This window comes from Anas acuta, chromosome 24 (assembly GCF_963932015.1).
Source record: "Anas acuta chromosome 24, bAnaAcu1.1, whole genome shotgun sequence".
Taxonomy (NCBI): domain Eukaryota; kingdom Metazoa; phylum Chordata; class Aves; order Anseriformes; family Anatidae; genus Anas; species Anas acuta.
The window spans coordinates 2,056,598-2,081,919 of NC_089002.1; the positions used below are offsets into that span (position 1 = coordinate 2,056,598).

Here is a 25,322-nt window from a genome sequence, read left to right on the forward strand (position 1 = left end):
AGAGCTGGTGCTTTGCTCCGTTGCTCTCATTCGAGTGGTGCTGGGGGTGCAAAGCAGCGTTTCAGAGCAATAGAAACCAAATGAGCGTACGGCTGGCATTGGGCTGGGCTGAGGCTTTGCATATCTCCTGTGCGGTGAGATACGTGCGGTAAAGCCCCTGTCCGCAGCTGCCTCTTCTCCTCCTGGCACTGCTTTGTCCCATCCTTCCTTACCTCTCTCCCTGCCCTCCCGAGAGCCTGTGCCCTGCAGGAGCTCGGGGATAGTCCCGGGTCCTTCCCCAGCCAGCCCGGGCTGGGCAGGAGTGGGTCTGGAGCCCAGCACCCCCCTGCTGCCAACCACGAGTGTGGGCACAGCCGAGGCAGCGCTGCCTAGCGAAAAGCTCAACGTTTGATTACCAAAACCTCAGGGCTGGGTTTATTTGTTTGCCTTTTCCAGTCTTCTGGGGCTTTGCTAGTTGTTCTTAAGCTGTTGCTGCCACCAAAACGTTAGAGAAATGGTTGTTGTTGTTTTTTTTTCTTGTTACTTGAAATCTAAGGTTAATCTGCTCCGAGCCCCAGGAGCTGGGGCTTCGGCAAACTTTTCTCCTGCCAGCACCGTGACCCCTGGGTGCCACAGTGCGAGGTTTGGCTGCACTTTCGTGGCCTGCTGGTTCCCTGAGCTGTACGAGGGATGGGTCCTCCCAGCGGGCAGAGGGGAGCTCCTCCAAACCCCCCTGAAGCAGCTGGGAGAGGCTGCGCACGACAGCCAGGAGAAACAAGCTCTGGCTCGAGCAGCGAGGGCGAGAAGCAAAGGCCCCGCGGTGCCGCTGGCTGCGTGGTGGGACGCTGCTCCTGCTCCAGCACCTCTGCTGCCAAGGACGCAGCAGCCTTGGGGTCCCTGGGGCCCCAATCCATCAGCGCCGAGGCCAAATTCCTCTCTGCCGAGCTACAGAGAGGAATTTTCCCCTCCTCTGGAGAGCGGCTGGGGTAGGGGAGGGAGGCTGGATCGGCAGAGCGGCACGTGGGATTTTTCTTTCCATTGAAAACCCAGCAGCACTTTGCCCGTTGGGTTTGTTGGCTGCATCAAGAGCCCCCCAACCGCTGTGCCCTTCGCTGCCGTGCCACGTGCCCGCCGCGCTTCTCCTGTCCCCATTGCGGCGCTCCCCCCGAGGATGCTCCCTCTCCTGCACCCAGCCCCTCGCTTCCCAGCTGCCCGGCTTCAGGTGGGGACATGCTCCTCGCTTCCTCGCCCGGGGCAGGAGCGTGGTTTCTCTCCCTGCGTCGCCTCCTGGGGGCTGGCAGAAAGCAGGCGAGCGGGCCCAGCCTGTCTCGCTGCAGCACCCGGCGCCCGGCAGCCCTCAGGCAATGCTCACCCCTCCACGATTTTGGGGCTGAGCACAGGGGTGCCTCGTCCCCGGCTGTGCTTCACTGGCCTCGGAAATTTTGGAGCAATGTCCTGGCCTGAAAGCATGGGGAAGGGCTTCAGCACCCAAGGCCAAGCCCGCAGGAGTTTGCTTAACGCTGGGAAATGAGGAGGGGGCAGGCAGGAGATGCAGAGCCCTTTGTGTCTGATGGGCAGAGCATCCCTGATAATAATTAATTTATTTATGATTAACAACTGGTTCCAGGGGGCCCTGCCACCTCCATCTACAACAGTTACACCCCCTGTGTCCTGGTGGGGTAGCTCCTGGCTGGAGGAGAAGAACCGTTCAGAGAAAGCTGAACCCCTCACGTTTTTACAAGATTAACGGAGACCTGGGGCCGGGGGCTGTGAGCAGTAACCTCAGCCTCCAGCTTGGGCAGAAAGCCTGGCTCCACACGGTGCCCATCGCCCCGGGGCGGATTTGGCTCAGCTGAGTGCTGAGCAAGGCAGGATCCGCTCCTGCAGGGTGTGGGCATCAGAGCCTCCCGCACGGGTCACTGAGCAAAGGCCCCGGCACCCAGCATCACCGTGCTTCGAATGTCGCTGCCATTCGTCCCCGCGGTGTGCCCTAAAGGGCTGTAGGAAAAAAAAAGCAGCAAAATCTGGAGGGTGGCGGCGAGCAGGGGGCGATGCCTTTGGGGCAGGCACCCATGAGAGGCTGCAGGAGCTGAGTGTCATCGAGGCAAATATTTATATAAATATAAATGCAAAGGGGTAGGGGGCAGGAGGCGCAGGTTTTGATGCTGTGCTTTTGAGGCCGGTGCCAATGCCCTCTTGGTGCTGTGGGTTCTGGGGAAGGCACTTGGCTTGCTCAGGCCCTGCTGCTGCTTTGTTGTATCTGAAGCTCTGTCCCTGCTTGGTCCTGCAGGCTGGTGGACGACCGGTGCGTGGTGGAGCCGGCGGCTGGAGACCTGGACAACCCTCCCAAGAAGTTTCGAGGTGAGGTTGGGGCCGTGTTGGGGCAGCTCGGTCACTGCAGTGACACCGTGGGGGCACCACAGCCCTGAGCATCTGTGCCAGGGATGGGGACCGGGGTCCCAGCTCGCCCAGGACCGGGGTGAGCCCTTTCCAGTGGAGCCCGGAGGGATTTTAGCTGCTGTAGTTTGTCACCATGGCTTGGCCAAAGCCACCCTCCTCAGTTCACCTCTGGGTGCGTTTATACATTTACTGGAACTGCCTCCGTGCTGGGATGGTCCTTGGGACCCCATAACCCAGCCCTACGGAGCGGGGAGCTGCCCTCTGCAAAGGTGGGTCCGTACCCAAACACATCCCTAGGGATGCTGGCAGCTGGGTATCTGCGGGCTGGGAGCAGGGGGGAGAAAAAAAAAAACAGGAGGGGACAGAGAGAGGGGCAGTTGCAACAGGCAAACTACTTCAAGGCAAGTCTGTTAGCACTCAGCGCTAATTACATCTGCCCTGCTTGGCTGCACCTCAGAGGGAGCCGGGGGATTAAGCCACCCTTTTACGAGGCGGGCAGGGTTTAGGTAAATCCCTACCCAGCCTCGGCGGTCACGTTTTGGGCCGCGCCATCTCGTCGAGCGCTCGGGGCCGTGCTCGTTGTTCCCCGTGCTGGCAGCGCTGAGCGGGAGAGAGCTGCGACGGCCGGGCCGGGCGGAAAAGGGGATGGATGAGTCACCCGAGGGCTGGGATGGATCCCGGCGTGTGGGAATGCTCGGGAGAAGCCCGGCCAGGCTGCTGGGGAGAGCCTCCTGCTCCCAGGCTGTGTTAGCCCCTGGGGAGAGACCTTTGGGCTCTGCGGGAGCAAAGCGCTGCACCTGGGGCATCTCCTTTTTGTGCCCAACGCTGGGAAATGGTGTTTTTGTGCCTGGCACGCTGCAGGGAGGGGTCCCTGAGGGCATCCTGGTGGGTCTGGGTGCCTGGAGCACCCCGCGGGTCCTGCGGGTGCTGTGGCAGGTAGGGACCGAGGCATGGCTGTGCTCTGGGAAAACTTCCCCAAAGCAGTGATTGCGTTGTTGGATTTGGGGGTTAGTTTACGGCAGCCGTTCTTTATATACCAGCTACCATAATTTCAAGGCTTTTTGAAAAAAAAATCTGTTTAAATACTGGTTTCCCACTCTGCTTCGTGCCCCAGGCCCGTTCATTTTTTTTAATGATTTTTTTTTAACTGCCTGCAGCGGGGTGCTGTGCCTTCCCCACTGCCAAGCAGCGACCTGGCTCTCCGTGGAAGCCGCTGCCACTTGTTTGGGTTTGGGGCTGACTTTGGGGACATCTGACAGCCCCGCAGAGCCCAGCAGCCCTGGCACACCCGGCAGCCATCCCTCTCCCAGTGGACTTTCACCTGGGGCTGCCTGGGAACAGCTGGGAGCTGGGCGCAAACCGGCACCAGTTCCGCGGGCTTGCTGGTCCCAGCAGCCGCAGCGTCTCCCTTCCTGGACATGGGCGGGTGTTGAATCTCTTTTCCAGACTAAGGTCTGCTCTAGACGTAGCCCTGCTCCCGGCAAACCGTATCAGGATATCCAGCCGCTTGTTTTAATGGCCGGAAAAGTAGCAGTCTGCCTTGTCGATAGCTATCACCGCGAGGGAGGTAAAAACAACGGGCTGGTGCTGTTTCCCTGCTGCAGCAGCAAGAGGCTTAAGAGGATTTTAATGGGTTGTTGCCGTCCCCGTATCCTGTGGCTGGACCCTGCCCTTCCCGGCTCAGCTCCCTGGTGCTCGTTGCCTCGCTGCCGGGGGGTTTGGGGGCACGGAGCGGGGAGCAGGGCCCTTCCCCATGCAGTCAGACCCAGGTGGGTTTTGGAAGTGCCCAAAGCCAGCCAGGAGCCTGGCTCTGCAGTGAGGGGCTCCGGCTGGGCTGCCTGCATCGTGCCCTCCGAGCCTCTAAAAGGCACCTGGTGCTTCTCGGATATTTGCTTTTCATTGTGTTTTCTTCCCCCCAAACCTCTTCTCAGCCCTGCCTTTGGGCACACTGGGAAGAAGCAAATAAAACACCAAGTCCTGCGCTCAGTGGGGCAGGTGCCTGAGCTGGGGCTTGGAGCAGAGACTGCGATGATTGCAGGCCAAGGGGGCAGCTGGAGCCTGGGTGCTGGTGCCCCAAATACCCTGGATCCTCCCCGGTGGACACGCGGGAGGTTTCATCTCCATGGCTGTGCCCATCAGGAGCTGCTCAGCCCCATCCCTGATCCACATCTGGGCGCTGCTCCGGCTTGGTGCTCGCCGGGCAGTGCTGACATGGGAGCTTTCCTCGGCTTCCCTGCTTTCCGCCCACCATCCGTCTTGCAAAATCTCCTCGGCACGTACACCTGGGTGCCAAAACCTCCGGCTTCCAGCACGAGCCTTGCTGAAGCCTTTCCGTGTGCAACTGACTCCGTGCCTCAGTTTCCTTCCTTGCAAAACCGGGCTTGGCGTGCAGCGATGGGGATGTGAGCAGCCCCTGCGGACAGGGCGTGCTTGGAGGCAGGGGGTTGATTTGCACCTCTGTCTTAATAGCTACGCTGGATTTTTTTTTCCCCTCCCGCATTCCTCAGTTTCTCCTTTCCACCAGGTCCTTTTGCAACCTAATTAACAATTTAATGAAAACAATTCAAGGTGCTGCAGGTGGCCCAGAGTGTTTCTGTGGCCCTGCTTGGAGGCAGTGGGAGAATGCAGCCAGGCATTACAGCAGCTACACTCGAGTCCCTGATTAAAAGCCCAGCGTCACAAAGCCTCCTTGGCACGGGACATGCCATTAGCAAATAGACCTGTAAAATGAAATGTGAAACTTGGCCCCTAACCAGCAGCCCAAGCCGGTGAGAACTGTGCTCTGTGCTTGTTTGTTCGTCACTCCCAGGTAAATAAATACGTGCTTGCCAGCGAGCTGGGACCGGGGCCAGAGATGGAAGTGATTTTTCTTTTTGTGTCTGAAGGTTCTGGGCTGCTATTTCAGGCGTAATTCGGGTGACCCAGGCTGCAGGTCCCTTCCTGCCGTCGCCCCCTGTCCCAACGCAGCTTCATACTGAGAGCTGAATCAGATGCATGATGGAGCTGCCTCCTGGCTTCTAGAGGGCTGCTCTTGTGCCTGGATTCACAAATCTCAGCCCTGGGGGTCTGCACCCCCCCATTTGGCCACAGCAGCGTGGGGAATAGCAGCAAACTGGGGAGCAGAGCACATCCACGCTGCCAGTGTCTGCGGGAGCCAGGATCCAAACCCTTTGCATCCCCAGAGCGTTTCTTTTAGGACTGGAAGTGCAGCTGTTTGCAATACAGATTTTAGGAGCGCTGGCTCGTAGCTTCCAGCACTGTTAATTAAGTCTCGTTGTGAGCAGGCACGGGAGAGCAGCAGTGTGTTTGCAGAGTCCTGGTGGCACGGCCACCGAGGGGACAGCATCCCGTGGCCTTGCTGCCTCGGTTCAGGGGCTGCAGAGCAGCAAGGGCAGTGTGGGGACGCCTGCTCCTGTCCCTATCCCACTGCCTCTGCTCCCTTCCTCCAGCAGGATCCGCTCCCGGTTCAGCCCAGCTGTGCTTCATCAATACGTTTTCTCCCCCTGAAGCTTTCCTTCCCAAATTGCGTGGCCGTTTCCGATGGGAATGCTTGTATCGCGAGTCCAAGCAGTGGAGTCACTCCTGGCCTCTTTATTTATTACCCAAAACTAGTCCATCAGCTACCAGCGAGTGGCTCGACCTTCTACCTGTCCGCTTTGGACCCCTAGCAGCAGATGGGGTGGCTGTGGGCTGGGAGGATGCTGCTGGGTTGGGAGCAGGGACCCACAGGGGCACTGGGTGACGCTGGTCCCAAGCCGCTGCGGCTTCACGTGTGGCTCCCTCTGCTCCCAGATTGCCTCTTCAAAGTATGTCCCATGAACCGCTACTCTGCCCAGAAGCAGTACTGGAAGGCCAAGCAGACCAAGCAGGACAAGGAGAAGATCGCTGATGTGGTGCTGCTGCAGAAGCTGCAGGTGAGCGGAGCTCCCAGCGCGAGGCACTGGCCAGTGGGGACGGTCCCCGTGGGCGGGTAGGGTGGCAGCCACGAAACCCCTCGCTGTGCAAACCCAGAGACATTCTGCTTCCTGGAAAACATGCCTGGGAAGCCAGGACCTGCCCTGGGTTTTTCTGTTTTTGGGTGTCCCCCTGCTTGGCTCTGCTGCCTCCTGTCCCGCTGCCTTCCCCCCGGCACAGCCCCGGCACCCAGGGGTGCCCGGCACGGAGCCGTTGTGAGCAGGACCTGCTCCAACGGGCTGGGGAAGTGAAAGGCTCCTGTTGACTTCCACGAGGTTTGGAAAAGGCCCATGTTAAACATTGCATAATCACCTCAGACAGCTGGCGAGGCCCTGAGGATGATTCATAGCACCGAAGCTCAGGCAGGATTCATTAAATCATCTCGCCAGGCTTCAAGCTGGTCCCCGCAGCTCCCCCAGCTTTGCTTTTGGTGAGCGAAGTCCGAGGCAGTGTCCGGCCAGGGCGTCCTGGCTTGGGTTGGAGATGCCGAGACAGGGTCAGCGCCTCCTTGACCGCGCTCAGAAACATGCATTTTCCTGCTCTGCTTAGGCAGTAATTTGTAACGTTGACAGCCGTACTGGCCACGACTGGACGGAGAGGCTCATTTCTGAGCCTGATTGATTGAACCTTGCTTCAGTTTTGTCTTCAAGAGATCCTGTAGTATCCTCGCTCTGTCCTGCTGCTCCCGGTGTTGCTCTTTTGGCACACGCCTCCGGCACCGGGAGTGGGCTGAAGGCAGCAGCAACCCCCAGAGAGCTTCCTGAAGCAGCAGCAGCCCAGGTCCCGGCAGGAGAAACCCTGCCCCGTACCCACTGGTGCCTTTCTGTGCTTTTGCTCCTGCCCCTTTGCTTTTAAGGGGGTTTAAGGCTCAGTGTTTTCTCGGCCGACTAATTGCAAGTGCAGCCAGATGCACCACAGAGGTTTTCCTCCCACCCCTGACATCTTCAGAGCCACCCCGCAGCCTCTGGGGCTGCCCCGTGCACATCCCTGGTGCCCCATCCCTATAGGGGACAGACACCGTTCCCTATGAGGGACAGGCTGCCAACGCCAGCCCCTGTTGGCTCGGGGCAGCCTGTCCCCACTCCTAGCCCCGTGTCTTTCAGCAAGGGAGGAGTTGAGATCTGGGTGCAGATTTAGGAGCCACCGCGGTGCCTGATGTCTCACCGGGGCCGTGTTGCTGCACGGGGTGATTGTTAAACTCCCAGCTCGGCAGCAGAGCGAGTTTCCCCAGGCTCTCAGTTTGTTTTCCCGATGGCATCAGACACTGCTGTGGTCCCTGGCCAGGTGGGAGCACATCCCATGGGTGGCACCCAGCACTGCGTGGGGATGGAGAATTAACCAAAGCGGTGGCGATGCCCAAAAGAGAGAAGGGGCTGGAGCCCAGTGTGGTGCGCTGGGCAGATTCGAAGCCCTGATTCGCATCACAGACCGCCTGCCCCATCCTCCCGCAGAGTACAGGCTGTGATTCCAGCTTTCTTTCCCAATTCCTCATGCAAGAGGGGGAGGAAGCAGGATGGGCAGGGGCGGATGCTCTCCCAGCCCCATCCCTCGCTGTGGTTTTCCCATCCCAGCTCCATGGGAGCGCAGGGCTGGTGCTGCCCGGGCTGTGCCCATGCTGGGGCCGGTGCCGCACCCTCGCCGTTCCCAGACGGATCCGCTGCCGGAGCAGATTCCTGCCTTGCACCACGTCTGTTGACAGCACCCCTCTGGCTGCCAGAGCTGCCACGTTGAAAACGTCTGTGGTTTAGGAGAGAGGGGCTGGCAGGAGCAGCCCGTGGCAGATCTGAAAATGCTGACAGCTCTGGGCACGGCACTGCTGATGTGCAGCCTTCTGAATGTCGGTGTCGGTGCTGCCAGGAGCCCCCAGTGCCACTGGTCCACTGGGCAGGAGCATCGCCCCAGCCCTTGGTCTGTTTGTGGTGCCACCCCGTATTGGGGAATTTTGGAGAAGCCTGTGCAAATTTTTAAATCCTTGGCTTAAAGCTCCCATGTGCTTCATGTGGTTGCGTAGGGCCACAGCAGGGTCCTGGGCTCAGCTCTCCGATGCTGAGGACCATCTTATGGACCATGGTACCTGGGGGACAGAGGGATGCTGAGGCCATGTCACAGCCTGTCCCCTGCCCTCCCCGTAGCTCAGGGTGCCGGTGGTGCCCCTGGGGCTTGCTCTGGGTGGGATGGGGCTGCTTCACCCTGAGCTCTTCTCCTTTTGGCATCCAGCACGCGGCCCAGATGGAGCAGAAGCAGAACGAGACTGAGAACAAGAAAGTGCATGGGGACGTGGTGAAGTACGGCAGCGTCATACAGGTACAGCACTCACAGCTCCTCTGCCCCCAGGCTGCTCGGGCTGCTGGGTTTTGGGGAAAAAACGCACAGATCCAGTGAATGTGAGCTGGGCACCTGGTGGGCAGGGGCTCGCGGTGTCCCTCCTGGGTAGGACCAGCACCGGGGACCTGGGGCTGTGCCAGGTCGCCCCAGCTCACCCCAATGTTTGCTCCTCAGCTCCTGCACATGAAGAGCAACAAATACCTGACGGTGAACAAGCGGCTGCCGGCCCTGCTGGAGAAGAACGCCATGCGGGTGACGCTGGATGCCACCGGCAACGAGGGGTCCTGGCTCTTCATCCAGCCCTTCTGGAAGCTGAGGAGCAATGGAGATAATGTGAGCACAGGGCTGCAAAGCCCCCAGAAGAAGCTGGGCTGAGCAGTGCTCAGGCACGCCAGGGCTCACATCCCCACCGAGCACCCTTCTCATGCGCTCTCCCCTGTTCTCCTTTTGCTCCCCAGGTAGTCGTGGGAGACAAAGTGATCCTGAACCCCGTGAACGCCGGGCAGCCGCTGCACGCCAGCAACTACGAGCTTGCAGACAACGCCGGCTGCAAGGAGGTGCTGGGGCTGGCTGGGGGCTCGACTGGTTTTCTTTTTTTTTTGTTCTTTTCTTGTCCCATTTCCCTTCTGGGATTGTGACCTTGCTCTCTTGCTGCCTAGGTGAACTCAGTCAATTGTAACACCAGCTGGAAAATCAACCTTTTCATGCAGTTCCGCGACCACATGGAGGAAGTGCTGAAGGGGGTAAGGAAGGAGGTTCGGCCGCCGGCCACTCGGGACGTGACGGGCTCAGGGGATCCATCCCCATCCCCTGCTCGGGCAGGACACTGTAGATGTTTGGCTGTGTGACAAGAGCAGGATGCCTCAAGGGGCTTGGTTTCTAGGGGAATTCATCACTCGGAGCACTTAACAGGGAGCTGGAGCTGGGATTTTCGGTATCTATGGGCAGGAGGTGCCCAGGGGGCATCAGGTTACCCCCTGCCTTATTGTATTCAATCGGCTCCCAAGGACAATATGAGGCACACATGGTGCCAGCTCTGGTTCCAGCTACGGGGACAATCTCTGGCTGTTCAGCCATGCAGCAGGGCTGGCTGCTGCCTGGGAAAGGAACTTTCCCTGCAGAGCTATTGTTCGGGTCGGAGGTCCTCCAGGAAGCAGCTGGCTGGATATTGATTGTTAGGACCTCACAGATCTTCATCCCCAGGCGCCTGCTTATCCCCAGCTTCCTCTGCATCCTCCTCTAGGGGTGTTAATGCCATAAATGTGTTGGTGAGCAGAGCCTCTGCCCGCTCTGGGGGTGCAAACAGGGGGTTTGTACCCATTTCACAGCCTGGGGAGTAGAGGCAGAGAGAAGCAGCTGGTGCAAGTAAACAGAGCGATGGCATCGCAAAGCACAGGGTGCCCCCGTGTCCCCACCACCCCATGCACAGGCAAGGTGCCCTCCCCTGAGCTTGGAGGAGCATTTGTGCTGCTAGAAGTGGCTTTTAGCAGAGCCACGGCCACCCTCCTTCATGAGTCTGGGGGGGGGATGCTGCCTCCGTGTCCTCACTGCCATGTCCCGGTGCCAGGGGGACGTGGTGAGGCTCTTCCACGCCGAGCAGGAGAAGTTCCTCACCTGCGACGAGTACAAAGGCAAGCTGCACGTCTTCCTCCGCACCACCCTGAGGCAGTCGGCCACCTCGGCCACCAGCTCCAACGCCCTGTGGGAGGTGGAGGTAAGCGGGGCCGTGGGCATCCGGGGTGCCTCCCCGTGCCTGGGGAGGCTGTTGGAAACAGTGCTTGTTTCAGTGTGTTTCTGGCCTTGAATTTCCACTTTCTGGTGGCCTGAGTGCCCTGGTGAAAGCCAGCAGAAGGCTTGAGCTCTGAGAGGGAGCTGGAAGCCACGTGTGCTGACGGACGGGCGATTTTATAGCTCGGGCTGCCCTGGAGGAGATGGGTGTCCCTCAGCCCCTTGGTGGCTCAGCGCCCCAAGCTTCTTTGCTTGTAGGCTCCTTTGGGACAGGATGGGGATCTTGTCACTGGTGGCTTTGCTGGGGGCCAGGACCAGGACTGGTATCACAGCTGAGTGCTCCTCTGCTCCTTCCAGGTGGTCCACCACGACCCATGCCGAGGGGGCGCCGGGCACTGGAACGGCTTGTACCGCTTCAAGCACCTTGCCACGGGCAACTACCTGGCAGCCGAGGTAAGGGGGCGAGCACAGGGGTGCAGAAAGCTGCCCTGCCCTCGAGAGGCTGTCAACAGAAGTAGAACCCACCCTTAGATAGAGCAGCGATATCCAAAATGCTCCTGGCTGCCTCCCCTCTGGCCCTGGCACGCGTAACTGGGGGGCAGGAGGGGGTGGCTGGGATTTTCCTCTGTTTGCTCACTCTGGGCCAAGCGACTGTACTGGCACAACCTCCTTGTGGGATGGAAGCAGCAGATAGCTCATCCGGCTGCGTTTAACTCTTCCTGTCCGGGTTTTGTCCTTCCTCATCCTCTGGTCAGTGGAAGCATCCAGGGCTGGGAAGGGCTGGGGGAGGTGTGGGCAAAACCTGAGCCTGGAAACCACCAAATAGGTTTTGCTCCCATTTAAGGCCAGCGTAAGGCCTCCTGACAGAGGCACAAAGAGGCTTCTGCTCTTAGGTAATGTGGTTTATGTGACACTAATGCCCAAGGGAAAAGTGTTAGACCTGCTGCCGGGGGAGCAGGGATGTGCTGGGGGAGCTGGGTGCACCCCGTGCTGAAGGCGTGCCATCACTGTGGAAGATGACCCAAGGGGGCCCCTTCTGCCATGGGCAGGATGGAAATAGCACTTACTGGATCCGATGCTGAGCCTCTGAGATTTGGGTGCTTTAAACCAAAAGACATTCAGCTGACCTCTGCAGAGGAAAGAAGATCCCCATCCTGGGCTGGTGCTGCCTGGCTTGTGGTGCTCAGCGAGACCCTAACCTGGGGCCTCGAGGGATTTGCAGCGAGACCTTGTCTTGCTGCCATGCAGAGCCCCGGGGCTCTGTCCTCCTCCGTGGGGCTGCAGCGCTGTGCCCTGGGCGTGGGTCGCGTCCTCCAGCCCCATCCGGGCAGGTTTTGTCTCTCTGCAGTGTGCATGAGCAAGGAAGGAACAGAACCAACGCCCCACGCTTAGGGCTTTGGAGGGACTGAGGGGGAGGGCTGGGAGCTGTCTTTCATCTCCCTCTTTAACTTTTCAGGAAAACCCAAGTTATAAAGGAGACGTGGCTGAGCCCAAAGCAGCGCCCACGGTGAGCTGTGTGCAGCCTTGCTAGCAGAAATGCTGCTGCCGCTGCCTGAAACCACGCTGCCTCTTAGACTCTGCCTGAAAGCAGGGAAATGCCCCAAAAAAAGAGCCCGCCACGGGGACAGTGCCCGCGCTGTGCCACCGGGTCCCGCTTGGTGCTGAGGTTGTGGCTGGAGGCTGTCCTGGCACAGGGCTGCCGAGCAGAGCATCCTGCATCCCGCACTCTAGAGTAGCATCCCCATGTCCCGCTTGCAAGAGGACCCCGCCGAAATCTGTCGGAGAGGGGTCCCAGTGCATGTTGGATCCCCAGGCCACGGGGGTGTGCAGATGAAGTGCTGGTAGAAGAGAGATTTGGACTTATTTTTTTTTTCCTCTCCGGTGAGGTTTGGAGAAGGGGTGTCCCCGTAGCTCAGGGGCATTGTGCCATGCTTGTGCTCTTGCAGCCCCTCGTTTGCCTCCGCACTGCGAGGCTCAGCCCGGCACCCGAGCCAAAGCTTCTGCACTGAGCGTAGCCGCTGCGTGTCCTCCGATGCTGCGTGCACAGAGAGGCTGGGCTCGGCGGGGCGACCTCCCCGCTCGGGGCTCAAAGCCATTTTCCCTGGTGCAGGGGGGCAGCAGCCGCTCCAGCCGCAGGAACACGGGGGAGAAGATCAAGTACCGGCTGGTGGCCGTGCCCCACGGCAACGACATCGCCTCCCTCTTCGAGCTGGACCCCACCACGCTGCAGAAGACGGACTCCTTCGTCCCGCGGTACGTGAGCGTGCGCCAACACGGAGGGGTGGAAATAAAGAAGGGAGGATTCATCCACGGTGGGAGGTTTTGTCACAAGGGGAGCTTTGCTGGGTGCTGGGGGAAGTGGTGGGTGCCAGCATGTCTGCGCGGGGGCTGCTGACCAAGGCACCGTGCTGTCTGCAGGAACTCGTACGTGCGGCTGCGCCACCTCTGCACCAACACGTGGATCCAGAGCACCTACGTGCCCATCGACATTGATGAGGAGAGACCCATCCGCCTCATGGTGCGGCCCCACGCCCTCCTCCCGTCCACGGATTTACCCCCTGGCTCCTTCCTCCTTCCCACCCTGCTGTGCCCAGGGGCACCCCAACCTTCACCCAGGGACCGTGATGACCCAAGGGGGCAGTGGGACGCCAGCCCGCAGCCTCCCCCAGTCACCTCGAGCCCATCCCAGTCCTTCCAGTGGGGACAAACTGGGCCCCTGGTGCCAGCTGGGTGGATGTGGGGACACTTGGTGCTGCCCTGCCTCTGTGACACCGCTTCCCTGTTCCTTCCCAGCTGGGCACGTGTCCCACCAAAGAAGACAAAGAAGCGTTCGCCATCGTCTCCGTGCCCGTGTCTGAGATCCGGGACCTGGACTTTGCCAACGACGCCAGCTCGATGCTGGCCAATGTGGTGGAGAAGATGAACGAAGGTTTTCTCAGCCAGAACGACCGGAGGTAAAAAGTCATTTCCCCGTGGAGATGGGGCTGTGCTGGAGCCCTCCAGCATCTCTGCAGAATGGGGCCCCTGCCTGGGTCATGGTGCCGGCTCTGCCTTGCTTTCCTGCCCGTGACCCAAATCCACGCCTGCTTCTCCCAGGGATCTGGCGAGGAAATCAGATAACAGCACAGACCCGCTCTGGCCCCTCCTTTGCTGCTAGAAAAATAACTGAGGGGCTGGGAGATGGCCCCATGATAGGGGCAGCCTGGTTAGTCACGGTGTTATTTTTAGGTGGGTGGGTTCTTGGCGTTTCCTGAGCAAACACAGATACCCGGTGGGACAGAGCGAGCCGCTGCCGCCCTGCCAGCCCGCCCCACGCTGGTCCCATGGCGCTTGCACCGCTCTGAATGTGACTCAAGGGGCAGAGGCACTGAACGCAAAATCCCCGGCATGAATCACGAGCACAAACCCATGACATTTACCATGGCACCTGACTTGAGACAATAATTTCCGTAGGAACTGCAGGGGCTGCAAAGCCTCACGCTTCAGGGCAGCCACTGGCCTCTAGCAGTAGGAAGAATCGGCCAGCAGCTTCCCCGGCAGTGTTTTGAGCCCTGAACGTGGGCTTTTTGGTCCTACAAAATGTGCCAGCAGCATTGCAGGCACCTGATCATGGGTGGGCTGCGTGCGGTGGGTGAGTGGCCTCCCTGGAAGGAGGGTCCCACCGCCCCACTGGCACCGTGCCCCTTGCAGGTTCGTGATCCAACTGCTGGAGGACTTGGTGTTCTTCGTCAGCGATGTCCCCAACAACGGCCAGAACGTGCTGGACATCGTGGTGACCAAGCCCAACCGGGAGCGGCAGAAGCTCATGCGGGAGCAGAACATCCTGAAGCAGGTAAGCGGCCACGACCGTGCACCTGGGCAAGGCTGAGGTCTGATGCCCAGCCATGCATGGGAGGCGGTGTGGAGGGTGACACAGCACTTACATCCCTGCTTTGGGGGCAGATCTTTGGGATCCTGAAAGCCCCCTTCAAGGACAAAGGTGGCGAAGGGCCCCTGGTGCGGCTGGAGGAGCTGTCGGACCAGAAGAACGCTCCCTACCAGTACATGTTTCGGCTGTGCTACCGTGTGCTGCGGCACTCCCAGGAGGATTATCGCAAAAACCAGGTGGGTTGGGGGGTAGAAGTGGGGAGCCCCCATCCCACCTCATGTTGCACAGCCCTGGGGGGCTGCAGAGGTTGTGGTGGGGTAGGGGAGCATCAGCAGACCCTGCTGTGCAGCCTCACACTCACCATCTCTCTGCCTGCTCCAGGAGCACATAGCCAAGCAGTTCGGGATGATGCAGTCCCAGATCGGCTACGACATCCTGGCCGAGGACACCATCACGGCCCTGCTGCACAACAACCGCAAGCTGCTGGAGAAGCACATCACGAAGACCGAGGTGGAGACCTTCGTCAGCCTGGTGCGCAAGAACCGCGAGCCACGGTGCGTGCCCAGCACCCCCGTCCCGAGGGGCTTTGAGCAGCTTGACGGGTGGGATGTGCCTTGAGCAGAGGCAAAAAGAGCCCCCCCATGGACCCCCTTTCACAGCGAGCTGTCTCTGCCCTGCCCTCGCTCCACAGGTTTTTGGACTACCTCTCGGACCTGTGCGTGTCCAACCACATCGCCATCCCCGTCACCCAGGAGCTGATCTGCAAGTGCGTGCTGGACCCAAAAAATAGTGACATCCTCATCAAAACTGAGTGAGTAGTCATGGGGAGAGATTTTCCATGGCCAGGGTTCAGTGCCTGGCCCTGCCTGCTGCCATGGTACCCCTGTAAAACCCCCATCACGCCCCGAGGTGCTCCGTCCTCAGCAGCATCTCCAAGTTTACTCCTACCCCACCCCAGGCTGCGGCCAGTGAAGGAGATGTCCCAGACCCACGAGTACCTGAGCATCGAGTACTCGGAGGAGGAGGTTTGGCTCACCTGGACCGACAAGAACAATGACCACCACGAGAAAAGCATCCGGCAGCTGGCACAGGAGGCCCGGGCTGGCAATGCCCACGACGAGAACGTTCTCAGCTACTACAGGTGACAATCCTGTGGCACCCTCTCCCCAGGCTCTGGGGAGATGGGGTGAGGACGTAAGGGTTGCATGGCCTCGCTCCTTCTCCACCTTGTCCCCACACAGGTACCAGCTGAAGCTCTTTGCCCGCATGTGTCTGGACCGCCAGTACTTGGCCATCAAGGAGATCTCCCAGCAGCTGGGGGTGGACCTGATCTTCCTCTGCATGGCGGATGAAATGCTGCCCTTCGATCTCCGGGCGTCCTTCTGCCACCTCATGTTGCACGTGCACGTGGACAGGGACCCCCAGGAGCTGGTGATGCCTGTCAAGTTTGCACGGCTCTGGACCGAGATCCCCACGGCCATCACCATCAAAGAGTGAGAGGCGCTGGGGCTTTGGGGGACGTGGGAGGTGGGGTGGCAGATGTCCTCCTGTGGTCTCCATCACAGTCACAAGCATCGCTCCTGGCCGTGATGGCTCTCAGCAGGCCCCTGGGCAGTGCTCCTGCCCGGCTGGGCAAGGAGACCCACTGCCATCCAGCTCATCCTGCTGTCTCCCCTCGCAGCTACGACTCCAACCTCAACGCCTCGCGAGATGACAAGAAAAACAAGTTTGCCAGCACCATGGAGTTTGTGGAGGATTACCTGAACAACGTGGTGAGCGAGGCGGTGCCCTTCGCCAACGAGGAGAAGAACAAGCTCACCTTCGAGGTGCGAGACCCGCTGGTGTCACTGGCACCTCGCGCAGCCATCGGCCACCTCCACGCCTTGCAGCTGCCTCTGGGGCAAGGCTGGCTGTGCCGGCATCCCATGTTTACAGCCCCGAGCACAGCAAGGTCTGGAGCTTGCTTTGTCCTTCCCCAGGTGGTCAGCCTTGCCCACAACCTCATCTACTTCGGCTTCTACAGCTTCAGTGAGCTGCTGCGCCTGACGCGGACGCTGCTGGGCATCATCGACTGCGTCCAAAACCCACAGCTGATGATGCAGGCGGTCTACAACGACGAGGTGACGGGTGAGTCCCTGCTCCAAAACCAGGCACGGTCCCAGGGGAAGGTAGTTCCTGTGGTCTGCCCAGTGCTTTCCAGTTTGGGCTGCAAGAGAGCAAGCTGCAGGTTTGGTTGTGTGGAAATTTGGGCTGGGTATGCAACAGGAGGCAGGAGATGCTGAGTCCTTGGCCACAGCAGAGAAGTAGCCAGTCCTTCCTGCTGGTTCTCTGGTTAACAGCTACATTTGCACTCAAAGTGGGTCCTTCCATCAGTCTTCTCCCCCCTCTCTTCCCTCCGCATTAACTCTGTGGCTGCCCCTGCAGGGAAGAATGTGCGGAGGTCAATCCAGGGCGTTGGGCAGATGATGTCCACCATGGTGCTGAGCAGGAAACAGTCCATCTTCAGCCCCCCGAGCCTCAGTGCTGGCTCTACCCCAGAGCCAGTGGACAGAGGGAGGAGCATTGAGAACGAGAACATCGTGGTGATGGAGACCAAGCTGAAGATCCTGGAGATCTTGCAGGTGGGAGCTGGAGGAGCATCGTGGAGCTGCGGGTGGGACCTGTGGGATGGGGTGGGAAGATGTAGTTTTCTGATGCAAGGAGGCAGACGGTGTGATTAGAGGTCTCACTTTTGCTTTCTTCCCTCCCCGCTACTGCCAGTTCATCCTGAACGTGCGGCTGGACTACAGGATCTCCTACCTGCTTTCCGTCTTCAAGAAGGAGTTTGTGGAAGTCTACCCCATGCAGGACAGCGCGGCCGACGGGACAGCTCCAGCCTTCGACTCCACAAGTAACTCTTCCCCTTTGCTCCTGGTACAACCCCAGCTCCTGGTACAACCCCAGCTCCTGGTACAACCCCAGCTCCAGCAGCTCTCCATCCTCCACCTCTGCTGGCAGGGAGCCTGGGGGATCAGAGTTTGTGCAGGAGGGACGAGGTGTCCCGTGTCCATCGTGGACGCTTGGACATGGGCTGGGGAGCTGGGCTGGATCCTGCAGGGTTTCTGCTGATGCACGGGGATCATGTTGGCCACCCCATTCATCTCCCTTTCCTCTCCCTGCAGCTGCAGCCATGAACCTGGACCGGATCGGCGAGCACGCAGAGGCCATGTTCGGTGTGGGGTGAGTCCCTGCCCCTCTAGTGCGTAGGTAGCCTGGCCGTAGGGCCCTTCCTTCTCCTGCCTGTACTCACTCTGAGGCTGAGAGCTGCAGGTGATGAGGAAGATGAGGCTCTACAGGCTAATGCAGCTGTCCCCATCAGCCCTGAGGGCTGACTGAGTGCACGCAAGCTCCCACGTGGCTGCTAACACCAAGCTCTTTCATCCCGGCTTCAGGAAGACGAGCAGCATGCTGGAGGTGGATGACGAAGGAGGGAGGATGTTCCTGCGGGTGCTGATCCACCTGACGATGCACGACTACCCGCCGCTCATCTCCGGCTCCCTGCAGCTCCTCTTCAAGCACTTCAGCCAGAGGCAGGAGGTCCTGCACACCTTCAAGCAGGTAACCCCCGAGCACCTCGGTGCTGGTCCTGGCTGGGGTGGCTGCACCCGATGGCCCCTTTGCTTGGGAGGGGGGTCCGGGTGCGGATGGGAGTGGGGTCTGTGCCCCAAACCGGCTGCACAGGGGAGCCCCCGGGAATGTCACTGCAGGTTCAGCTCCTGATCTCAGCCCAGGATGTCGAGAACTACAAGGTGATCAAGTCAGAGCTGGACAAACTCCGCACCATGGTGGAGAAATCTGAGCTGTGGGTGGACAAGAAAGGCAGCGTCAAAGGGGACAGCACGGGGGATGGGAACAAGAAGGAGAAGAAAGAGGTGAGAGCCCTGAGCAAGGTGCTGGGGAGAGGATGGTGGCAGAGGAGCAGCTCACTTCAGTCCAACACCTGGCAGCTCTCGTTGGGCCACGCACACCTCTTGGGGAAGGGTCCTGTGGGGTGCAGTTGTGGCCCAGGCTTTGGAGAGGTGTGGCGGGACCCTGACGCTGCTTCTGTCCCCTCGCAGCACACTGCTGATGAAGAGGTCATTGCTCCAGGAGAGAAGAGCAGCGAGAACTACCAGATAGTCAAGGGGGTGAGTGGGACCGAAAACTGTCCCCAGGGCTAGCTGGGGCACCTGCAGGAAGGGACAGGGAGAAACTGGGGGGGTACTTCCAATCTTTTCTGGGGTTCAAGCATCCACTGAGTTCAGTTTCTTCTGGGGCACATCTGGATATCAAGCAGACCCCTGGTGCTGGTGGCCATCCTGGTGGCTCCCAGGCTCAACTCCCCTCTGGCCTTCCTCCTTCTCTCTCCAGATCCTGGAGCGGCTCAATAAGATGTGTGGTGTTGGCGAGCAAGTGCGCAAGAAGCAGCAGCGCCTGCTGAAGAACATGGACGCCCACAAAGTGATGCTGGATCTGCTGCAGATCCCCTATGAGAAGGTGGGTGGGCAGAAGCCGGCTGGTCCCAAAACGTCTGGGCAAGGGGTGGGGGACATGGGGACACCCTGGGTTGGGCATGGCTGGGTCCTGCGGCTGGGCAAGGCAGGAGGGGCAGCAGCCTGCTCCATCCCTCTCCAATCCCGGGTGTTTGTCCCCTCTCTGCCCTTCCTCAGGGTGATGCCAAGATGCTGGAGATCCTGAAGTTCACCCACCAGTTCCTGCAGAAGTTTTGCGCTGGCAATCAGGAAAACCAGGCCCTGCTGCACAAACACCTCAACCTCTTCCTGACCCCAGGGGTAAGGAGAGGGGAGCAGCGGGTGGTCACAGGCAGCAGCATGGGGAGAGGCTTCAGCACCACTCCTGGGGCTGAGAGCAGGAGATGGAAAGGCCAGGAGGAGACCCCTGGAAGAGGCAGGGCCGGGGCAGGAGGGGGGCTGTGCCTCGCAGCCCCCAGCCTCACTCCGTCCCCCTGGTTCTGCAGCTCCTGGAGGCCGAGACGATGCAGCACATCTTCCTCAACAACTACCAGCTCTGCTCAGAGATCAACGAGACGGTGCCGCAGCACTTCATCCACTGCGTGGCCACCCACGGCCGCCACGTGCAGTACCTGGACTTCCTGCACACCATCATCAAGGCCGAGGGCAAGTACGTCAAGAAGTGCCAGGACATGATCATGACCGAGGTAAGCGCCTCTACCCCTCTCCCCTACGGGGTGCAGCGGGGCACGGCTCCCAGGAGGAGTGTGCTTGGCTTCTCCCTCGGGCAAGAGCCTTCCCAAGCATGCTGGTTTCTCCCTGGAGTTGGAAAAATCTCCAAGAGAGATGCAAAAATCTGAGAGCCAATAACCATTCTGCAGTGCCACAAGTTGTGATTTACGATTGCATCGCAAATGTCCACTTTTCCCCATAAACGCACGGCCCATTCACCCGGCTGCTCCCTCTCAGCCCTCCCCGGTGCAGAGGATGCATTTTTCTGCCTCTCGAGGTTTCTCACCCTCCTTCTGCGGAGCGGTGACCAGTGACCCTTCCCCACACAGCTCACCAACGCTGGGGACGACGTGGTGGTTTTCTACAACGACAAGGCGTCGCTGGCCACCCTCCTGGAGATGATGACGGCAGCCAGGGACGGGGTGGAGGAGAACAGCCCGCTGATGTACCACATCTCCCTGGTGGACCTGCTGGCCGCCTGCGCCGAAGGCAAGAACGTCTACACGGAGATCAAATGCACGTCCCTGCTGCCCTTGGAGGACGTGGTGCGGGTGGTGACGCACGAGGACTGCATCACGGAGGTATGGGGTGCCTCTCGAGGAGGGCACTGGTGGCTTTGCTCTGTTTTCTGTTCCTCTGATGGTGCCCTCACCCTGTCCTCTCCCTCCCCGGCAGGTGAAGATGGCCTACGTGAACTTTGTCAACCACTGCTACGTGGACACAGAGGTGGAGATGAAGGAGATCTACACCAGCAACCACATCTGGACTCTTTTTGAGAACTTCACCCTGGATATGGCCCAGGTGCGTGAGGAGGGCCAGGCAGGGGTGACACGGCAGCAACGGCTGCTGCATTGGGTGGGGACAGCTCAGTGCCACTGAGGCTCCTTGAAGCCTGGGGAGTCAGACAGGGGGCATGGGCACCATGGGCACTTGTGTAGCTGCCATGCTGGGGAGCAGTCAGAGCTCTGGCACGGACCCAGGAGCTGTGTCACCATCCATGTCCCTTGGCTCAGCAAGGTCTCGGCAGCTCTGCATGGCAGCAGCATCCACCCAGAACGCTTGGTCACCTTGCCCTGGTGCCATCAGAGTCCTCCCTTCTCCTCACAGATGTGCAAAAAGCGAGAGAAGCGCCTGCCGGACCCCACGCTGGAGAAGTACGTGCTGACGGTGGTGCTGGACACCATCAACGCGTTCTTCAGCTCCCCCTTCTCGGAGAACAGCACCTCCCTGCAGGTAGTGAGGCTCTGCACGGCCAGGCCACGCACGGAGAGGGGAAAGGGGCTCACCAAGCCCTGAGTAGCGAGGTCTGGAAGCACCTTGCTCTAATCCAGACCTGCCTGCTCTCTCCTTCAGACCCACCAGACCATTGTGGTGCAGCTTCTCCAGTCCACCATGAGGCTGCTGGAGTGCCCCTGGCTGCAGCAGCAGCACAAGAGCTCGGTGGAGGCTTGCATCCGCACGCTGGCCATGGTCGGTAAGGAGCTGTGCCGTGGGGATGCTCTGCTCCCCCCCAGCCATGAGGATGCAGCTGCCCAGGGCTATTTCTGCTCCGGCAGAGCCCTCGCCCCTCCCGCAGCCATGGCAGGGTGCCCTGGAGAGGCTGCTGGCTGGGAACCGGGAGGTTTGGCTCTGGGATGTGCTTTTTGGGCTGTAATTTTAGTGACCGGGGTGGCCAGAGGCGAGCTGAAAGCTGGGTTTGGTTGGGAGATTCCTGGTGTGTCCCTCCTGGGGCTGGGCCCAGAAACAAAGCCAGCATTTATGGCAGATTTCCCTCGCCAGGACTTTGCCCTCGGCCTGCCTGTGGCTGCCTGGCTCAGCGCGAGGGTTGTCAGCACTGAGTCACCGTGTGGAAAGCATTGCGTGGTGGTGAGACAGCGGGTGGGGACAGCGGCCAGAGCCTTAGGATTCCCCTTTGTAATTATAGGCAGGGCACTTACAAGCTCCTCGTGCTGGGCTTTCCCAACTGCCAAGCAGAGGCAGTGCCTCTCTCAGTCCTCTTTCAGTCTAGGGGGGGCTGCAGGCAATGTGGTGCTGCTCTGGGGAGGGACGGGTGGAAATCCTGCACCCCAACCTACCCAGGGGCTTTTTCTCTTGTATTTAACTCCTCTCCTCCATGCTGCAAATGACGAGCAGGAGAAGGGGTGCCCAGCCCGAGGCAGCGTGGCAGGACCCAGCCGATGGCATGGGCTGGGCTGTGGCTGTCCCCAACCCCGGTCCCCTCTCCCGCAGCCAAGAGCCGCTCCATCGCGCTGCCCATGGACCTGGATGCCCACGTCAGCTCCCTGCTCAACAGCAGCTCCACCAGCACTGTGCAGAGGAACACGTCCAGCTACAAGACGGCCACGCGGACCTTCCCCCGCGTCTCCACCACCCCAAACCAGTGGGACTACAAGAACATCATAGAGAAGCTGCAGGTACGGGGCCAGCAGGTGGTGGTCGGCGGCGCAGCGTGTCTCCACTGCGAGGCAGCGAGAAGACATGGGCTCTGCAAGCCTGTCCCGTATTTGTATTTGTGTCTCCTTGGTATGTTTTGAGCTAAAGGTGTGCGCTGTGACTTGTAGGACATCATTAATGCCCTGGAGGACCGCTTGAAACCGCTGGTGGAGGCTGAGCTGTCCGTCCTGGTGGATGTCCTCCACCGGCCAGAGCTGCTCTTCATGGAGGGGACGGAGGCGTACCAGCGATGCGAGAGCGGAGGTTTCCTGTCCAAGTGAGGATGCTTTGCAATTGCCGTGGGGTTGCTGGGGAAGGGCTGCTGACCTTCTCCCTCTGTGGGTTTTGCGCCTGCGGAGTGGAGGGGTGCCCTTGGGGACCCCGTGTCCCTCTCGGCTGCGTGACGATGGCTCTGCTGTGCGTGGCCAGGCTGGTGCAGCACACCAAGGACCTCATGGAGACGGAGGAGAAGCTGTGCATCAAGGTGCTGAGGACGCTGCAGCAGATGCTGGTGAAGAGGAACAAGTACGGTGAGAGGGTGAGCACCGTGGCCCCATGGCACATCCCCTGCCCCACTCCTCGGCTCTGGCTGCCCGGGCTGGCAGCACCCTCCCCGTCACAGCCCGTGGGCGCTCAGCCTTGTTCTGCTCTGGCGCTGGCACTGGGAGCCTCGTGACGTTTATTTGTCTTGGCAGGGCAACCTGCTGCGGAAAATGCTCCTGAACAATTACCTGCAGAACAAGAAGTCCAGCTCCAAAGGCGAAATCATGGATGCTGCTGGGGGAGGTGAGTGCCCCTCTCCTGCCTTTCCTCATCTTTCTGTGCAGCTGTCGCTCATGTTGAAGGCCTGGTTCCCAAACCATGGTGGTATAAGGTCTGTAGCTGGTCTCCATGCTCGCACCTCCATGGGAGTAAAGGATTTAGGGAGAAGAAGGGATGGGTCTGAGATGTCCCTGGGAGTGACTTGGCCGTGCTCCTTCTCTTACACCACCATCACATCCATCCATGTCCTCTCCTGCAGGTCAGGACCAGGACTGGTCCGCTATCGCTGCTGTCCAGTGCCGGCTGGACCGAGAAGGGGCCACCAAGCTGGTGGCTGACCTCATCATGAACACCAAGAACGAGAAGATCTTCCAGGAGAGCATCCTGCTGGCCATTCGGCTGCTGGACGGAGGCAACACTGAGATCCAGGTGCTTGTGGTGGGCACCAGCCCCCGGGGACTGGGCAGCCGTGGTTTGATGTGTGCGGTGCGAGGGTCCCAGCGTGCAGAAGACAGGGGCGCAGGGCAGTCCTCAGCCCCTGGCCGGTCCCCGAGCAGCAGACTTTACCAAAATTTTAGGTGCATGCATTTGCTCGCCATCTGGGGGAGGAACTGCAGAAATCTCTCTGCTTTCGGGTTTTCCAGCTTGGTGGCTGGATGCTGTGAAAGGGGCAGGTTGTTGCCGAGGGTTTCTGGAGTAATGCTGATGCCCTCTGCCGGGTATCGCGGAAATGACTCAGATTTGCAGCTCTCAGGTGATCACTTGTAGGTTATCTTGAATTCCTCATCATGGGGAAGCCGACGAACTTTACACACAAAAATCATGGGCTTCCAAGCCTGGAGCTGCTGTAGTTGCTGCTTGCTATGTCCCCAGCCCTGCCCAGGGTGAAGGGGGGCACAGGCACAGGGCATGATGCACCCCTATGAGTCCAAGAGGACTGTGATCTCCAGGGCTATTGGAAATAATCCTGCTCGCCACGTTATCCCAGGCAAGGGCTGGAGTGCTGGAGGCTACTGGATCAGAGGGGCAGGCTGGGGTGGCTTGGATACTGCAGCAGAGGCTGGAAGTGCTGTCCTCCCTCCCCCCAGAAATCCTTTTACAACCTCATGACGAGCGACAAGAAGTCCGAGAAGTTCTTCAAAGTTTTGCATGACCGGATGAAGAAGGCGCAGCAGGAGACCAAGTCTACGGTGTCGGTGAACATGAGTGACATTGGGAACAAGCCTCGTGAGGACAAAGACGAACCTGACCCTGGCACCAAAGGTATGGGGCCGTGTCCTCCCAGCAGGGCCAATGCCTGCCTCGTTGGACAGCCTGATGCTAACGAGGTTGGGTTGCCCAGCAGGACGAGGAGAGGCCTTCGTGATGCCAGGCACCCCCTCCCGATACCCGCTGGCGTTAGGGTTTCGGAAGGGCCATGACGGTGGAGAGCAGGGCCAGAACAACGAAATGGGGGTGACGGTTCTGATTATGGAGCCTATCCTGCGATTTCTGCAGCTGCTGTGCGAGAACCACAACCGGGACCTCCAGGTTGGTTCTGGGGGCTGCTAGGGACGGGGGCAGAGGCTGTAGGACCGGGGTGCAGGAAGATGGATTCTGCCCCAGCTGGGTCCAAAAGGACATTGTGCTGGCTTCCCTGTGCCTCAGTTTCCCCATCTGCAAATGCACCATCCTTTAGGATTAACTTGGTGTCCTGGAAGGAGCCGATCATGGCACAGCTGTTTTCATGTGACTGGGTGCTGCTCTTGGGGGGGTCTGTACACTATAGGGGAGGCCCTGAGCCTAATTTTGCATCAAAATTAGCTGGAGGTTGTGCTGGGAGTGGGGCCAGAACCTGGTGTCCCTGTCGGAGTGATGCTGCTCAGGCTTGTAACCGCAGGCTTTGCTCGACAGAACTTCCTCCGGTGCCAGAACAACAAGACCAACTACAACCTGGTGTGCGAGACGCTGCAGTTCCTCGACATCATGTGCGGCAGCACCACGGGGGGGCTGGGGCTGCTGGGGCTCTACATCAACGAGTACAACGTGGCCCTCATCACCCAGACCCTGGAGACCCTGACCGAGTACTGCCAGGGGCCCTGCCACGAGAACCAGGTCTGTGCACGTCGCTGCAGGTCTGGGTTCGTCCTTGCGTGTCCCTTCCCATCAGGGATGCCCAAGGAAGGATTTTGGGGGATGCATGGGACAGCAGAAGGGATAGGGGCAGCTCTGGACTTCAGGGTGTGAAGGAGAGCACAACGTGGGCTGCAGGGGTTCCCTGTGGTGCACAGGGACAATGTGTGGGTTACGAGCTCCTGCTTGGCTAGATAATAGGGTGATGCAAAAAATAATATGGTGATGGAAACGTTGCCACTGGCAGGGAGAGGAGGGATCTGGGGCTCCTGGAGCAAAAGTGATGGTTCTGCATGAAGGCAGGGCACAGCTTTGGTCCTGAGCTGTGTTGGAGGTGAAGCCGGGAGGGATGGCATCACCCGTGGGATAACCTCACTGCATTGCTGCCCTAGAGCTGCATCGTGACCCACGAGTCCAACGGGATCGACATCATCACAGCCCTCATCCTCAACGACATCAGCCCCCTCTGCAAGTACCGGATGGACCTGGTCCTGCAGCTGAAGGTAGGCAGGGCCTGGGGCTGGGATGGGGGGCACTTC

General features: G+C 59.8%; 1 protein-coding gene across 2 annotated transcripts in view; it reads left to right on the plus strand.

Annotated features, from left to right (window-relative positions):
• Positions 1-25,322, plus strand: part of ITPR3 (inositol 1,4,5-trisphosphate receptor type 3) — a 40,531-nt gene that overhangs the window by 5,738 nt on the left and 9,471 nt on the right. The window contains exons 2-43 of one of the 2 annotated variants that reach the window (XM_068659740.1): positions 2,270-2,340; positions 6,172-6,293; positions 8,551-8,637; positions 8,833-8,991; positions 9,117-9,215; positions 9,318-9,401; positions 10,226-10,372; positions 10,744-10,839; positions 11,843-11,893; positions 12,497-12,639; positions 12,805-12,904; positions 13,180-13,340; positions 14,077-14,218; positions 14,329-14,490; positions 14,636-14,808; positions 14,946-15,065; positions 15,213-15,395; positions 15,496-15,747; positions 15,936-16,080; positions 16,234-16,381; positions 16,679-16,875; positions 17,015-17,144; positions 17,416-17,473; positions 17,686-17,851; positions 18,001-18,165; positions 18,352-18,420; positions 18,644-18,769; positions 18,943-19,065; positions 19,251-19,451; positions 19,806-20,057; positions 20,152-20,277; positions 20,584-20,709; positions 20,830-20,950; positions 21,706-21,890; positions 22,038-22,186; positions 22,339-22,447; positions 22,605-22,695; positions 22,931-23,100; positions 23,760-23,934; positions 24,014-24,201; positions 24,565-24,765; positions 25,176-25,286. In XM_068659740.1, coding sequence (XP_068515841.1) covers positions 2,270-2,340; positions 6,172-6,293; positions 8,551-8,637; positions 8,833-8,991; positions 9,117-9,215; positions 9,318-9,401; positions 10,226-10,372; positions 10,744-10,839; positions 11,843-11,893; positions 12,497-12,639; positions 12,805-12,904; positions 13,180-13,340; positions 14,077-14,218; positions 14,329-14,490; positions 14,636-14,808; positions 14,946-15,065; positions 15,213-15,395; positions 15,496-15,747; positions 15,936-16,080; positions 16,234-16,381; positions 16,679-16,875; positions 17,015-17,144; positions 17,416-17,473; positions 17,686-17,851; positions 18,001-18,165; positions 18,352-18,420; positions 18,644-18,769; positions 18,943-19,065; positions 19,251-19,451; positions 19,806-20,057; positions 20,152-20,277; positions 20,584-20,709; positions 20,830-20,950; positions 21,706-21,890; positions 22,038-22,186; positions 22,339-22,447; positions 22,605-22,695; positions 22,931-23,100; positions 23,760-23,934; positions 24,014-24,201; positions 24,565-24,765; positions 25,176-25,286 — 5,884 coding nt within the window. The remainder of the gene's footprint in view (positions 1-2,269; positions 2,341-6,171; positions 6,294-8,550; positions 8,638-8,832; positions 8,992-9,116; positions 9,216-9,317; positions 9,402-10,225; positions 10,373-10,743; positions 10,840-11,842; positions 11,894-12,496; positions 12,640-12,804; positions 12,905-13,179; positions 13,341-14,076; positions 14,219-14,328; positions 14,491-14,635; positions 14,809-14,945; positions 15,066-15,212; positions 15,396-15,495; positions 15,748-15,935; positions 16,081-16,233; positions 16,382-16,678; positions 16,876-17,014; positions 17,145-17,415; positions 17,474-17,685; positions 17,852-18,000; positions 18,166-18,351; positions 18,421-18,643; positions 18,770-18,942; positions 19,066-19,250; positions 19,452-19,805; positions 20,058-20,151; positions 20,278-20,583; positions 20,710-20,829; positions 20,951-21,705; positions 21,891-22,037; positions 22,187-22,338; positions 22,448-22,604; positions 22,696-22,930; positions 23,101-23,759; positions 23,935-24,013; positions 24,202-24,564; positions 24,766-25,175; positions 25,287-25,322) is intronic. The other variant, XM_068659741.1, reaches the window with a different exon arrangement.